Here is a 14683-nt window from a genome sequence, read left to right on the forward strand (position 1 = left end):
AGTTGCATTCTGCCATTTTTATTAAGGGCTGACCAAGCCAAAGCCAGATGTGAACCTTCTGCATTTGTGGCAAATCTGTTAAGGTCTGAATTCATTCACATGTTCATTTATTCATTCATTCAACCAATGCAATATTTTAAAATTTTTTTAAAATTTTTATTTATTTATTATTGGCTGTATGTAGAATCTTTATTGTGGCTCAGGCTTAGTTATCTCATGCATGTGGGATCCCTGACCAGGGATTGAACCCACATCGCCTGCTTGGTCAGGCAGATTCTTGACCACTGGATGACCAGGGAAGTCCCAACCAATATAATTTGAATTCCTGTTATGTACTAAGCCTAGTGCTAGGCTCAGGGTGTATGGCATTTAATATCATTTTCTTGCCATTATAGAGCCAGTTATCCATGGGGCACAAAGGAAGATTGTTTGGTAGCTTCTGCCCTGAGGAGGTATATGTATAGGAAACTTAATTTTAGCAAAGAATGGAAGCATTTCTCTAATAATAGGTATATATTTAAGCAAATTTTGGTATGTCCATAAATGGAATACTATATAGCCATTAAAAATTATCTTTGCAAGCATAGGAGAAAGGTTTACGATGTTCCTTAATGGTGTAGGAGAAAGGTTTATGATATTCACTAGAAAGAGCAGAGTAAAAATCTGTACAGAGTAGTATATTCAATTAGGAAAAGCAAGCATAAAAAAAGGTCATGAAATATACAAAAATATTCATTGTAGCTCTTTACAAGTTGATTTTTCTGCTACTTTTTCTATATAAAAATTTTTTTTCTATTAAGCACACCTTTAATTTTTCAACTGAACATTTACTATAAAGGGAAAAAGATGAATAAAACAAAGAATGAAAGTTGGGGGACAGGTGATAGAAACAGGGGTGACAGTCATCTACCTGATATGATTTAGATTCCATTAACCCTGGAGGGCTGGGATAGTGGAGGGACTTCTTGCCTTCGGGCAATTCCTTTAGGATCCATGGCTGGTCATCCCTTGCTTTTCCAGAAAGCCTGTTTCAGAACTTCTGTCTGAGGACATCTGGCAGAAGCATTCTGGTATGGCAAGTTCTAATCCCAGTTAGATTCTAGATGACTTTGGACAAGTCAGTCTCCCCTTTGCTTGTCTGGTTACTCCCTTCTTGAAGAAAATTTTTCAAAGACTGTCCCAGGAAACAGAATAAACAAAAAGAGTCTGGCCACAGGGCAGGCAAGTGTACTTTTTCAAAATAAAGAGAAGCTCATTCTGACATCCTGTTTCCCTGTAACTTTCAGTCTCTTCCAATCTTGCTAGCTATTAATATTTTCTTTTTTTTTTTTTTTTTGTTTATCTTTTCAGGAAATGATCGAAATGGCTTAGATTTCAACAGGCAGGTAAGGACATTCAGAAGAAAAATTTATTCTATAAATTTTAGTGGTCATTCATACTATGTCAAGTGTGGGGACACAAAGAAGATGAAGGGAAGTGTTCAAGGGTGTTTATTTATAGACTCATCACTCTCAGGATTGGTAGGGGTATTTCAAGAGCTTTTGCAACCCGCATCTCCTGAATTGGCAGGAAAATTCTTTAGCACTAAGCCACCTGGGAAGAAGACAAAAGAGTGGGCTTCAGGTAAAGGCACATCTAGGTAAACTACGAGGAAGGACTTGGAGCCAATGAGCTTTATCAGACACGGGAAGAGCTACCAAGGGAAGGAGGCTGTAGAATAACCTTCTCTCTCAACATCTTTGAAAATAAGACAAGGACGTCCCTGGTGCCTAAGATCCAGTGCCTAGGACTCTGAGCACCCAATGCAGGAGTCCCAGGTTCCATCCCTGGTCAGGGAACTAGATCCCACATGCTGCAACTAAAGATCTTCAACTAGGATCCTATGTGCCCCAGCTAAACCCCAGCTCAGCCAGATAAATAAGTATTTATAAAAAAAAAAAAAAAAAAAAAGATGAAACAGATTCTCACCGAAGAGATAGTTTGGCCAGGTGTGTTTCCAGGGCAGGAGGATGGAGGATATGCCTGAGGATTCTGTGACCCTGAAGGAGCCCTCCATGGTTGGGGTGTGGCCCCTTGCCTGTTCTTCCTGAGCATCGCGGCCCAGGGTACACCTCTCACAGTCCCTTGGATGAGATGTGCACGGAGTAGCCCATCCACACCAAGACATGGCAGCACTAGCCCAGCCTGGAGGGGGCCTGCTCCACAGGCCTGGTGGGTTTGGCTGCCTGTGTGATCTTTTTGAAGCTGGGGAAAACGTTGCACTTAGGACAAGGCTGGGGGCAGCCCCTCTGGGCCCAGCAGCCTACCGAGAGGCCCCTGATCCTTTGAACTTCTTTAGGGATAAGGTTTCCTCACCATTCGGGAGAAAGTTTCCTGGTTTCTGTCAGGGGAGGACCTCACTGGAGTTTGCTTCTCTTGGATAAGCCTCATCAGGGCGGAGAGGAGGGCAATCCCACCCTCCCCTGGGAAGGGTTTTTGCATTTCTCATTAAGGACAAGAACAAACAGAAGAGATTTTTTCCTTTTTTTTTCTTTCAGTGCACAGGCTTCTCTATTTGTGTTACGCAGGCTCCAGAGCGTGTGGGCTCAGTAGTTGCAGCATGAGGGTTAGTTGCTCCATGGTGTGTGGGATCTTAGTTCCCCGACCACGGTTCGAACCCACATCCCCTGCATTGCAATGTGGATTCCTAATCACTGAACCACCAGAGAAGTCCCACAAGAGACCTTTCCTTTAGAGGGGTGGGAATTTTGGAGTAAGAGAGGCTCTGCTGGTCACACTCCTTTACACACTTAGACTGGCACTCACCTCTGTGCACAAACACACACATCCACGCCCTCCCTAAGAATCCACCTGGCTCCCTCTCATTCTGCCTTTCAGATGGCATCAGATACCAGCACCCACACCCTCACATTCACACCAGCTCACCTGTGGACCTGCAGGTGGGCACTAGAATTTCTCAGGTCCCTAAATTGATAGTGATACCCTCGAGCTTCATGACAAGGGAAGTAAGCCAACATTTGCAGACCCTCAGGCAGTAGGCAAGGTGCTTCTGGCACTTTGTCTCATTTGATCCTTACTATTCTCACCTTACATAGGTAAGGAAATCACTTCCCAGGCAGCCCCACCTGATTTGGGGAAGGGTTTGAGAGGTTAAGTAATTTGCCAAAGGTCACACACATTGGTTAACTGGCAGAGCCAGGGCTTGAACCCACATCTCTTTGACTCCCAAGCTCATTTTTCCCATGATGCCTTGTAGCACCCTCCTCCCCAGTCCCTCAATTCCCCTGTCCCTGAAAATGCACACCGTCCTTAGGGAGAGGCCTGGGAGCCAGCAGCTGAGCGTGACCTCACCGTGACTAACCTGGAGGAAGTGGGAGGTGCAGGGAGCAGGGAGGGGAAGAAACAGTGTTGTGTAGGAGTCGTCTTTGTGTCTGATACTGAGAAGGGTTGGCGGGAGCGGGAAAGCAAAGGCTAAGCCACCGCCTTTGGAGAAGCTCTGGTTGGAAGACCCCAAGCCAGCTGATGCCATGGGGAATTGCAGCCAGGCTCTGGATACACTGCCTGCCATCTTGAGGTTGCATGAACAAGGGACATTTACTCATCAGGAAGTTTCATGCTGAGCCTGTTAACTTCCTGATCCCAGGAAAGCAGCCTGAGCCTGTTTGGGAGATAATAGTGAGCTGACCCAGAAGCAGGGCCACCCCTAAGTCCCTCAGAAAGATTAATTCAGAGCTGGGAGGCAACAGGACAAGGCCAGATCCCTGGACAGGGAGTCTGAGGTCCTGAGGGCCAGTGCTGTTGCACCGTACACAATCCTCTTCTCCTTTCTGGGCCTTGGTGTCCTCACGAATAAAAGAAAGACGTTTGCATGACATGGTCGCCAAAGCCCCTGCAGTCTGTATGTTATGGTCCCATCAATTTTCTCATGCCATATTCTGTTTGGTCATGCTTCCGCATTCCTTTCATGTTTTTCTTTGAAGAAAAACAGGGAAGAAAGTGTCCATTTCTTTACTCTGAGCTGTAGAGAGTGAGGAGAAAATGTCACATGAAATCTTTCCAGCCTTTATGATCTCATGTGATCCAGAGAAAAGAATCTTTTTGAAATTTAAGGGTCAGAGACAGAAGGACCCAGCAGGCTGGATCTAGGGCTAACCATTCATTCTTTGAATACTTAATCATTCCTAAGGGCTAGATAGAGGGTGTCATTTGTAAGATGAAAAATTGCCAACAAACTCTGTAGTGAATTCTGTTAAGACAGAAGAGCGCTGAGTTCTGAGATACTGCACAGTGATGTCACCATAGAGATGGTGTCCAAAGCGGGTGACAAGGGAAGAGTATGGGATTTGACTGGGAGAGAGGAACAACAAGAATATTCTTGTTGCTGTGAAAGAAGTCTCACCACATAAAAGGAAACTATGAGAAGGTCAGCATGGGATGTGATGGTGGAAGATGAGGCTGGACAGATTGTGTAGAACTTTGAATGCCCAGCAAAGAAGTTTGGATCTATCCTGTGGACAGTAGGGAGCCACTAGGGTTTTTCAAACAAAACTAGTTTCGCTTAATGGAAGAGTGTTAGAAGTGGGTATGGGTGAGGAGGGAGGAAAGATGAACGGACTGATGTGAGAGAGGCCCATGGGATGCTGTTGAAGTAGGAGGAAGTGGGCAATGCCAAGGAGTGGGATGAAGCACCCAGACATAGAGCCAGATGGCCTGCGTTTGAGTCCTGGGCTTTGCACTGCCTGGCACTGTGACCTTGTATAAGTTCTTCAACGTCTGTATTTCTCTGGGGAGAATACTGGTACCTATCACACAGGACTGTTGTGAGTGTGTACCTCTTTGACAATGTCTAGAATATATATATATATATACTGTACAGGTATTTGCAATTGTTATTCCTGTGTCAGCAAGCATGAAAAAAATGAAGTCATTCAGTCATGTCCGACGCTTTGCGACCCCATGGACTATAGCCTACGAGGCTCCCCCATCCATGGGATTTTTCCAGGCAAGAGTACTGGAGTGGATTGCCATTTCCTTCTCCAGGGGATCTTCCCAACCCAGAGCAAAAGAGAGTCCAGTTTGGGAGATATTTCTGGTATACAATCAGGAGGATTTTGGCAACAAATTGGAGATGGGCAGCAAAGGAAGGGGAAAGGTCTGGCACACTTCTTGTGTTTCTGGCTTGGATGCTGAACATTAGTGGGGCTGTGATCAGAGATCAAGAGGATGGGAGGTCCAGCCAGTTTTTCCAGATGATAGGAGGAGGAAGAAGGGCAGATAATGCTCTATAGGTGCTCAATATATGATGCGAAACTCAGATCTAGAGCCAGCAGACAGGTCAGGATGCATACTGAGGCGTCACCATTGAATGGTGTTAATCCTAGTGATGGGAAGGAGTGAGGTCACCTTGGGAGGTGTTGCAGACTGGGATGAGAATCCAAAGAAAACCTGGAGAGAAGGAACATGTCAGGGACAGGCTGAGGAACAGGTACCCATAGATGAGACTAAGAAGGAGTGGTGAAAGGGATGGATGGAGAACCACCCACACAGAGGAGAGATTTTCACGAAGGCGGGGACAACAGCGTCAGAGTGCACAGAGATGTTGTACAGCCCCACCTGGGAAGTGGCCATGGTCTGGCAGTGAGGTGAACGGTGCTGGTTTCATCGTGGCATCGTGATGAGAACAGATGCCAGGTTGCTATGGGGGGCGGGGAGGGGAGGAGGGGTTAGGACCTGATGGAGATGAGGACTACAGAATTCCCTTCCAAGGAGGGGGATGATGAAGAGATGGAGATGCCGGCCGAAGATGGAGACAGTGTGAAGAGAAGGTCTAGGGGGGTGAGGGAGGCTCTGGGGGGCTGTGGGCCTGGGGAGAGATGGGAGGTGCAGTAGGGGAGTCAGAGGAGGGAGAACATGGATGGAGGATTTAGCCGAGAAGAGGGGGGCGGTGGGGAGGGCTAAGCACCCTGTCAGGGAGTTCAGGAGCCCGAGGGACAGCCTTCCAGTCCCGGAGTTTCTCCGCTTCCACTTCCTGCTCTTTGGACCAGCAGCTAACTTCAGAAGAACTTTAGGGATTATTATTGACTCACAGGGCTTGGAGAGCCCACAGTGACACACGCACACCTGGGCAGCCTGGCGCCGCTCTGTGCTGATGGCTTCTGGGCCCCTCATCAATCCAGGGCCATGGGTGTCCGTCAGAACTATCAGCACGGTGTCTCCACCTGTGCTGTGGAATGCTGTCTGGCCAGAAGACTTCACAAAAGCTCTCTGAAGCCAGAAGAGAGTCTGAAGCATGTTGGCAGGTATCTTTGTCTCTGAGCATCCTGCCCCCAAAGCTGAGAGCCAGCAACCTGAGGTTCTGTCTCAGCCCCAGGCCTGGCAGTATTCTCAACTCATCTGCTCCTACAACAGGAGGAGCTTCCCTTGCGGCTCAGCTGGTAAAGAATTCACTTGCAATGTGGAAGGCCTGGGTTGGATCCCTGGGTTTGGAAGATCCCCTGGAGAAGGGAAAGACTACCCACTCCAGTATTCTGGCCTAGAGAATTCCATGGACTGTATAGTTCATGGGGTTGCAAAGAGTCGGACACGACTGAGCGTCTTTCACTTTCACTAAGCCACCTGAGTAGTAATTGGGCTTCCCTGGTGGTTCAGACGGTAAAGCGTCTGCCTGCTATGTGGGAGACCCGGGTTCGATCGCTGGGTCGGGAGGATCCCCTGGAGAAGGAAATGGCAATGCACTCCAGTACTCTTGCCTGGAAAATCCCATGGACAGAGGAGCCTGGTAGGTTATGGTCCATGGGGTTGCAAAGAGTCAGACATGACTGAGCAACTTCACTTTCACTTTCCATGGTGGAGGCAGGACCAGGCTCTCAAGCTGGGGCATGAAGGTCTGCAGTGAAGACATAGTGAGTCTTCCAAGGAGGGCCGGCCCTACTCTAGCTGAGCACCAGAGGGTGAAGGAGGGAATTACTTGACCACGTTTGACCATTTAGTCCCATAAACCTGTGCCTAGCTTGGGTAGTGAGGGGGAGTCAGAGAAGGGTAGAACGAGGTCCCTGCCCACAAGAGCTCCCAGTTGGTGGGAAGAAAACACAGTGGAAAATGCAGGGGGTTGGAGGAAGGCAGGGGGAGGGAAGGAAGAGAGGGGGGCCCTTGCATTATACTAATGCCAGTGGGGCTAATTCAGGGAGTCTCAGAAAGGGCTAGAGCATAGGGATAGCGCTAGGGATAGAGCTAGGGATAGGGGGCCCAATAAGCTGGAGGGAGACTCTGAGACCTCCTTGTGAAAGACCTCGGAGGATGAAAATTAAGGATCGTGAAAGTCTTGATCCTCTGAGGCTTGTTTCCATCTGCGGCAGAATCCAGCTCCCGGTCCTGTACTTCCAGGTGGAGGCAGGATTGTTGATGGTGGATGGGCAGACTAAGGGAAGAGATTGAGGAGCCAGCCAACTACATTTTGCTCAACCCTAACCAAAGACTCTGATGCTGGGAGGGATTGGGGGCAGGAGGAGAAGGGGATGACAGAGGATGAGATGGCTGGATGGCATCACTGACTCGATGGACATGCCTCTGATTGAACTCCGGCAGTTGGTGATGGACAGGGAGGCCTGGCGTGCTGTGATTCATGGGGTCGCAAAGAGTCGGACATGACTGAGCAACTGAACTGAACTGAAGCAGTAAGGCTGGGTTTTAGTATGTTGACCTATGACATCCCTTTTTTTCTCCCGCCCAGGTACCAAAGCAATTGAAAAACACAGATGCAGGAGTCAGACAGATAGAGCTGCAAGGGAGACATGATTGTTTTTAACTCAGTGTGCTTTTATTGCCAAAAAGAAAATGAAACTTTTACCCTAGGAAACATTGCTATAAAAATCATTTAATAACAAAATTATAAAGACAGAGTAATGACAAAAATAGTGGTTAATTCTATCAGAGAGCTTAGATGGACAAAATATATATAGTAAACATCAAAACATAGCTCTTATTTCTTCGTCAAACAAAAGAAGGACAACAATACAGTATTACTTTTAGGTGATATCCTTTATAAAGGTACAATTTATTTTAAAAGATTGCACTTGAACAATAGGCCAGAACTTATTTTCAATTAACTGGTTGGGGGTCATGGTTTTGATGTGTTGCCATAATGGACTTTCAAAGACCTTGCTCCAGAACTGAATATATCCACCCAGCACACATAGAGTTGGTAGAGAACAGACTTTCAAGTACCCTCCTAGCCAAGAGTTAGGTCCCAGAAGGGACCAAGTCACACATATCCATTTCACTCTAAACCTGTGCTTCTCAGCCTGATCAGATTCAATATCCCTTATAACAGGGTGCTATAAAATCCCCTTAATATCCTCAAATGAAACTTATAGAAAACATACCTAAAAATCAGTAGAATACTCTAATTTGAATAATGACTCAAAGGGGAATGAGAAAAAAATTAAATAATATATATTTCAGCAAGTAAATCCTTGTGAAGCCTCCCCCGGAAGGTTTGATGAGATAATATGATGTTTATATGAATGGGACAGACACAAGTACAGACTGATATTGGTATGCTATACTGGCAGCTCAAAAGCCAGGATTTTCCAAAATGTTAAGCAAACTCTTGATAAACTTCCAAACAAAGTAAAATATAATCTTTCTTCAATTTATACAGAAAATGGCATCCCAGGAAAAGGCAATGCATATTAAAAGTGTGCAAAAAGTACAGTGTGCCCACCTAAAAACTGGAATTGGGGACTTTCCTAGCAGTCCAGTGGTTAAGATTCACATTTCCTATCTTCCAGTGCAGGGAACGTGAGTTCAATCACTGGTTGGGTTCATCCCTGATTGGGAAACTAAGATGCCACCTGCTGCATGGAGCAGTCAAACGGAAAAATAAAAAATCTGGAATTGGGTTCTAGGCTCGTGTGATTATAGGCAGGCTATTTACTGACACAAGTGTCTGGTGGGTATTTGAAAGCCAGATACAAGTTGTACAGAACACAAACAAGTGTTTCTTGGCTATTACCGTCTTCTGCATCACAGGATGTCTAGAATGTCTGTCCTCTGCCTGGTAAATGCAAATAGAACCTCCTAGTTATTAAGACAGAAAACCCACCACACAGATTTCAGAGAATGGCTTTCAGGTTTCCTCTCACCCCCACCCCACCCTCCACCATGAGGAGAGCTGACCTAGACTCACCGGGACACAGAGCCTTCTACAGGAGGCGGAGGGCAAGGTGTTCCTGTGGCTATGATCCTTCCACACAGAAAGACAAGGCAGTGAAATATGGAGGCTCCCCAGCACTGGGAAAAGGTACCCCAAATAACACACAGACCTGCCCTCAGAGAACTTTCTTGCTATTCCACAGGGAGACAGGTCTGAAAAGTGCCTTAAAATGTCAGAACAAGGGGTATGTAAACCAGTGCAGCCTCAACAGGGACTAAGCGGGGCTTGTTGAGTCACAGGGTAGATGGAGGACAGAATTCTGAGGCAGGAGATGGTTGGTGAGACAAAATGACTCCTTTCTCCAAAGTGATTCCCCCATCATAGTCAAGATAATATAACAATAGAAATATTTATTAGTAGTAAATATTTATTATTATTAAATGATAATAAATCCTGCCTGTGCACAGGTGCTGAGTGCAATGTGCTTCGTTTTTATTGTTCCTTTTATTACTTAGAACACTCCTGTGAGGTCTTTGGGATCATTCCAACTCCATAGATTAGAAAACTGAGGCGCTGAAAGGTTAAGAAATTATCCCAACATCACTTCATCCAGAAGTAGGGAATTTAAGGCTAGACCAGCCAAACTCCAGACTCCATGCATCTTCTGCTCCACGGCCCCTCTTGTCTGGGAGGAGGTGGTCCCATGTAGTTGAGCCAATTGTCTGTATTGATCAACCTCCCCGTGTTTCACTGTCCTCACCTGAAGATGAGAACAGTCATCAGGCCTCCTTTCCAGGCATGTTGTAAGGGTTAATTACAGTTAAGACACAGAATAGGCCCTGACATACAGTCATTGACCAATAAACATTAGCTGCTATTATTTCTGATGAATGAGAACCCATAATTTTCTCTTCCCCTTCTCTCCTTGGGTGGCTGCTCTGCTGAGCTTGCACCAGTTTAGTTGGGCTGCCAGTGGTACTAGAAGGCAATTTTTTTCTGAGACACACGATCTCTTCATCTAAGCTTCTCCCTATCCACCCCAAGCTTGGATGGGAAGCAACTGATGAGTGTCTTCGCTTTTGGAGAGGTGGGAATTTGTCCTCCTTTGCCAATCATCTACTGCTGTTTGGCTTGAGGCTCAGATGTCAGTGGTCTCCGTTCGTGGCCTGGGCAGCAGCCTCAGTATTTAGATGGATTGAGCCTTATTTAGAGCAGGACTGTGAGGAGCAGGTAGGAACAGGAGCAGCCAGGGTTCTCAGGAGGCCTGGTCCTGGGACACCCTGGTGGACCTTAGAGCCACCAACACCACCACGAAGCCCCTCTTGGGCACTGGGTGTGGGGCCAGCTGGTTCCGGCTGCAGCAATGGCACAAGCCCACGGGTGCCTCTAGCCGGGGAGTGGGAGACCGAACGTTCCTCTCCACTCATGTGTGGGCTGGAGAGCAGAGAGGACACAAGAGGAGAAGGAAAGTGTCAGACCTTCTCCCCCTGATTCTGCGGGGATCCAAAAGAGGGCTTTCTTTGGAGATTTGAATGAGTTGCCTTTGATGGGTCTAGATTCTGGTAAGGAAGGGCCAGTTCATCCCCTTCTCATGTAGGAATCTTTTTTGGAGCAGGAGTCTTGAAAAAGAAGCTGGATTTGGCTCGAATGGGATAAGAAATTAATACCATCCTGAGTTGAAAGGCAGTAGGCCGTGCCTTCCATAAGCAGTATCTCATTGGAACCTCACAGCAACCCAGAGCGATAGCTTTTAGAATTCCCAATTTACAGATGAGAAAACGGAGTCCAGGAAGGTCAAGAGACTTTCCTGGATTCAAACCATGGATGATGGAATGTGCCAGGCACTTTACCTAAAGTTCTATCTTATTTGATATTACTTAATCCTTACGACAGCCAGGTGAGGTAAGCGTGATTATTCCCATTATACAGCTGGGATAACTATAACTCAGAGTGGTTAAGTAATTTACCCAAGGTGGAGCTCAGATGTGCAGCAGGCCTGTCTGATCCTACCCTGTGGCAGGCTGTTTTTGAGACAGAGAGATCCTGCGAAGCAACGAGCCCTAACGTTGCCCAGAGCCCCCCACCTGCAGTACTTTTCCACCGGTCCCCAGCCCTTGTGCTCATACCGCAGACCTCTTGCGGCCAGGGCTTGCCAGCCTGCATGACAGAGATGCTATCTGCAGGCTCGGGGAAGGCTGCCAGGGGAGGGGTGGGGTGAAGCAGGGTTCCCACCCAGAGGGTTCCCCTGCCCTGAGAGGAGGAGTGCCTCCCTGGCCTGTGCGTGAGAAGGGTGCAGGGAGGAGACGACTGTTTGCCTGTGTGTGTGCCCACAGGGCAGGGGGTGGGACCTGGCTTCTCTGTGCCCCCAGTCGGAGGGCTGTCGAGGCAACTCTAGTATCCAGAAGATTCTCCTTCTCCTAGAATCACTGCTGCGGCAGAAAATAAACTTTTCCACCTCAAACTTCCCTCTCCTAGTCTAGCCCGAGAGTGGCTTCGGAGGACGGGCTCAGGGCTCAGGCGCTGTGGCCTTGTTCAGTTCCCTACCCCATTAAGCCAACAGTTTGACTCTCACAACAGCTATTAAACAAGAGTCACTATTCTCAATGAACAAGGGAACTTAGGCTCAAAATGGTAAAGTGACTTCACTTAAGTGGCAGAGCCAGGACTTATTCCATTTACCTTTATTCAGTGTTTCCTTGATCATATGCGCTGTTTCCATTGCTGGCCTCCTGTCTCCAATTCCAACTTATTCTACTAATTGGCTGTCCCCATTGCCCCCATCACCCCTCTGGCCTCTGCTGCTTGTTTCCAGACCCAATATCAAGACTCCCTTCCCTCCCCCCTGCGAGGCCACTAAATTCCCCTTGGCTTCCAGCTCCCAAGGATTCGCATCCTGTTTTGTTTCTCTGTCTTGGCAGCCCCTCCCCTGCACTGCCATCTTGTAACATTTTCTCCCCAGACACTGCTGGTGTGGACTACTGCAGGGTGTCTGGTTCTAGGCTTGCAAGTGACTGTGTAGAGGTCAGAGATCCAGCCCTGGGATCACACAGACCTGGATTTGAATCTTGGCTCTACCACTAGGAGCTGGGGTCACTCACCCTTCCCAAGCCTCAGTTTCTCTCTCTGTAAAATGCGGGGAAATAATAGCATCAACCTCACAGTATTGTTAGGATGAACAGTGAAAGAAATCTTGAGTGTAAGCTATCTGGAATATAGCAAGTGCTCAATAAACTGGCTGTTGTTGCTGTTGCCACAGTTGATTCTCGCTGCCCTGTTTCACATCAGCCTGCTCCAACTCTGCTCTTGGGAGGCACTGAAGGCCGAGGGTTCACCATTTTCCAGATGATAGTTCCACTCAGATTCCCCCAACTGCAGGCCTTCTTCTGGGTGCCCTAACCTGTGCCCTTGTGCCTGACTCAGCCCATTCCTAGAGGAATAATAAGAAAAATATGCCAGACTCAGTTGGTGCCAGGTAAACACAGGCATGCCTCTCCATACCTGAGAGGGTGGTTCCCAAAATATTGTATGTAAGTTAAAGTTTTAGTAACTAATTTACTTTTTTTCCACCAAGAGCCTGCTATTTAAAGCAATATTATGCTCAATCTTTTCAGAGACTATAAAGAATGCCCTTTTACGATGAATTAAAGCAAACATCATCCACAGGATTTGCTTAAAGTAACTTCTGTATTAATTTGGCTTTTCCCCAATGACATCTTCTCAAAGAAAGTGTGTGATCCTAACCAGGAAATGTTTAAACTTGACCCCATCACAGTGGACGGGACTCATCTGAGAGCTTGGAAGTGGGTTTCGCAGGCCAGTTGGGGAGCTGGTAAACTGAAGCCCAGAAAGATTAGAACACCCAGTCCCTGGGGGTAAACACTGATTCCTGCTGGGGCCAGTGGTGGAAGGCTTCTGTGCCCCCTGTCTGGGGCTGGGACTCTCAGAGGTGTGGCTGTTAGGGTACGAGCCCCCAGGCCAGACAGAAAGAGTTAACACTGCTCTGGCCCGAGAGAAGCCATGCAGCTGCCCAAAGGCATGGAGTCCCTTTCTCTCTGAAGTGAACCAGAACCAACTTCCTTTTCGAGAATTTGGTGCTTCCCCTTATGCTGGCTGGGCAGTGAAAAGGAGTACAGCTCCCTGGCTTCAGAGCACTCCTCAGCCTGGCCAGGCCCATGGCCTCTGAGAGACAGACACTCTTCCCTCATAAAGCAGGGTGGGGAGTAGAAGGATCTGATGTTTGGGACTTGACTCAGAATCTAGCCACTCAGCCAGGGTCCGTCTAACCTCACAGGAGACCTCCAGGCCCCCTTCTTCCCAGGTCCTAAGGGCTTCTAAGTACCACCCAGAAATGATCCTCTTTAAAATAAGGAAATGTCCTCAAGATAGGGAGGAACAGAGGAAGAGGCAGCATCTAGACTCTGTTGCTTTCTAATTTTTTTAACTTATTCTATGTTTGGCTACACTGAGTCTGTCTCTGCACACGGCTTTCTCTGGTTGCAACGAGCGGGAGCTGCTCTTCCTTGTGGTGCTCGGGCTTCTCATGGCAGCGGCTTCTCTTGTTGCAGAGCGCGGGCTCCAGGGTGCGTGGGTTTCAGCGTTTGCGGCGTGTGAGCTCAGTAGTCGTGGCTCCCAGGCTCTAGAGCACAGACAAGACTCAATAGTCACAGTGCACTGGCTTCCCTCCGCGGCTTGTGCAGTCTCACCAGCAGGGGTCAGACCCGTGTCCCCCTGCACTGGCAGGCCGATTCGTAACCACTGAACCACCAGGGAGGTTCTCAGCTGTTCTGATTGAGCCCTACCCCCTCACCGCCTCATCCTCACTTTCCATCACCCTGCCGTTTATCTTTCCAAACTCAGCTCAGATGTCTTCTTCTTCAGGTAGCCCTCCAGAAGATGGGAAATATTTGAGGAAAGAGTCTGTATTGTATTGATTACAGTAAAGCAGTGTCTAGCAGAACAGACATTCAGTGCATGTTTTTTAAATAAATGGACTGGTGGATAGCTATGATGAACCTATCCACCCGCCCCTCCATCCCGGTGCCAAGGATCCCACCTCTCTGCTTTTCAGGGCCTTCTGCTCCTCACGCTGCTCTGCTCCCTGTCGTCATTCTCTCAGCCAGCGATTCTCAGAAACACACCCCTCCTCCCAGGGAGGTGAGCTTGTTGGGTGTCTGCATATAGCGTGTACAGTGGGCTCCCTCCAGTCCACTCTGGTAAATATTTCCCAACTCTGCTGCTTTATTGGCTGGGTCCCAGGGGCATTTGGCTGAGGCATCGCAGCTGTTTGCTCAGTGGCTGCTGGGTGCCAGGGCCTACCCTCTAGGCATCCGGGGTCTGCATATAGGACTCCGGCCAACCTGGCTTTCTAAACTCTTTGAGGTTGAGAGCTCAGTCCCAAGCTACATATCCCAAGCCAGAGGAGGCCCCTTACAAATGCCCCTTAACGGAGGACAGGACTGAACTTCTCCTAGGATTGCCCTCTCCTGGACATTTCAATAGAAAGTGTGGTTGAGGGTAACCAGTGACTCC

General features: G+C 47.9%; 1 protein-coding gene across 1 annotated transcript in view; it reads left to right on the forward strand.

Moving 5' to 3' along the window:
• Positions 1 to 14683, forward strand: part of POU2F3 (POU class 2 homeobox 3) — an 84724-nt gene that overhangs the window by 29875 nt on the left and 40166 nt on the right. Inside the window, exon 3 of the mRNA XM_052653236.1 lies at positions 1351 to 1385. Coding sequence (XP_052509196.1) covers positions 1351 to 1385 — 35 coding nt within the window. The remainder of the gene's footprint in view (positions 1 to 1350; positions 1386 to 14683) is intronic.

The sequence above is a fragment of the Budorcas taxicolor genome, chromosome 15, assembly GCF_023091745.1.
Source record: "Budorcas taxicolor isolate Tak-1 chromosome 15, Takin1.1, whole genome shotgun sequence".
NCBI lineage: Eukaryota > Metazoa > Chordata > Mammalia > Artiodactyla > Bovidae > Budorcas > Budorcas taxicolor.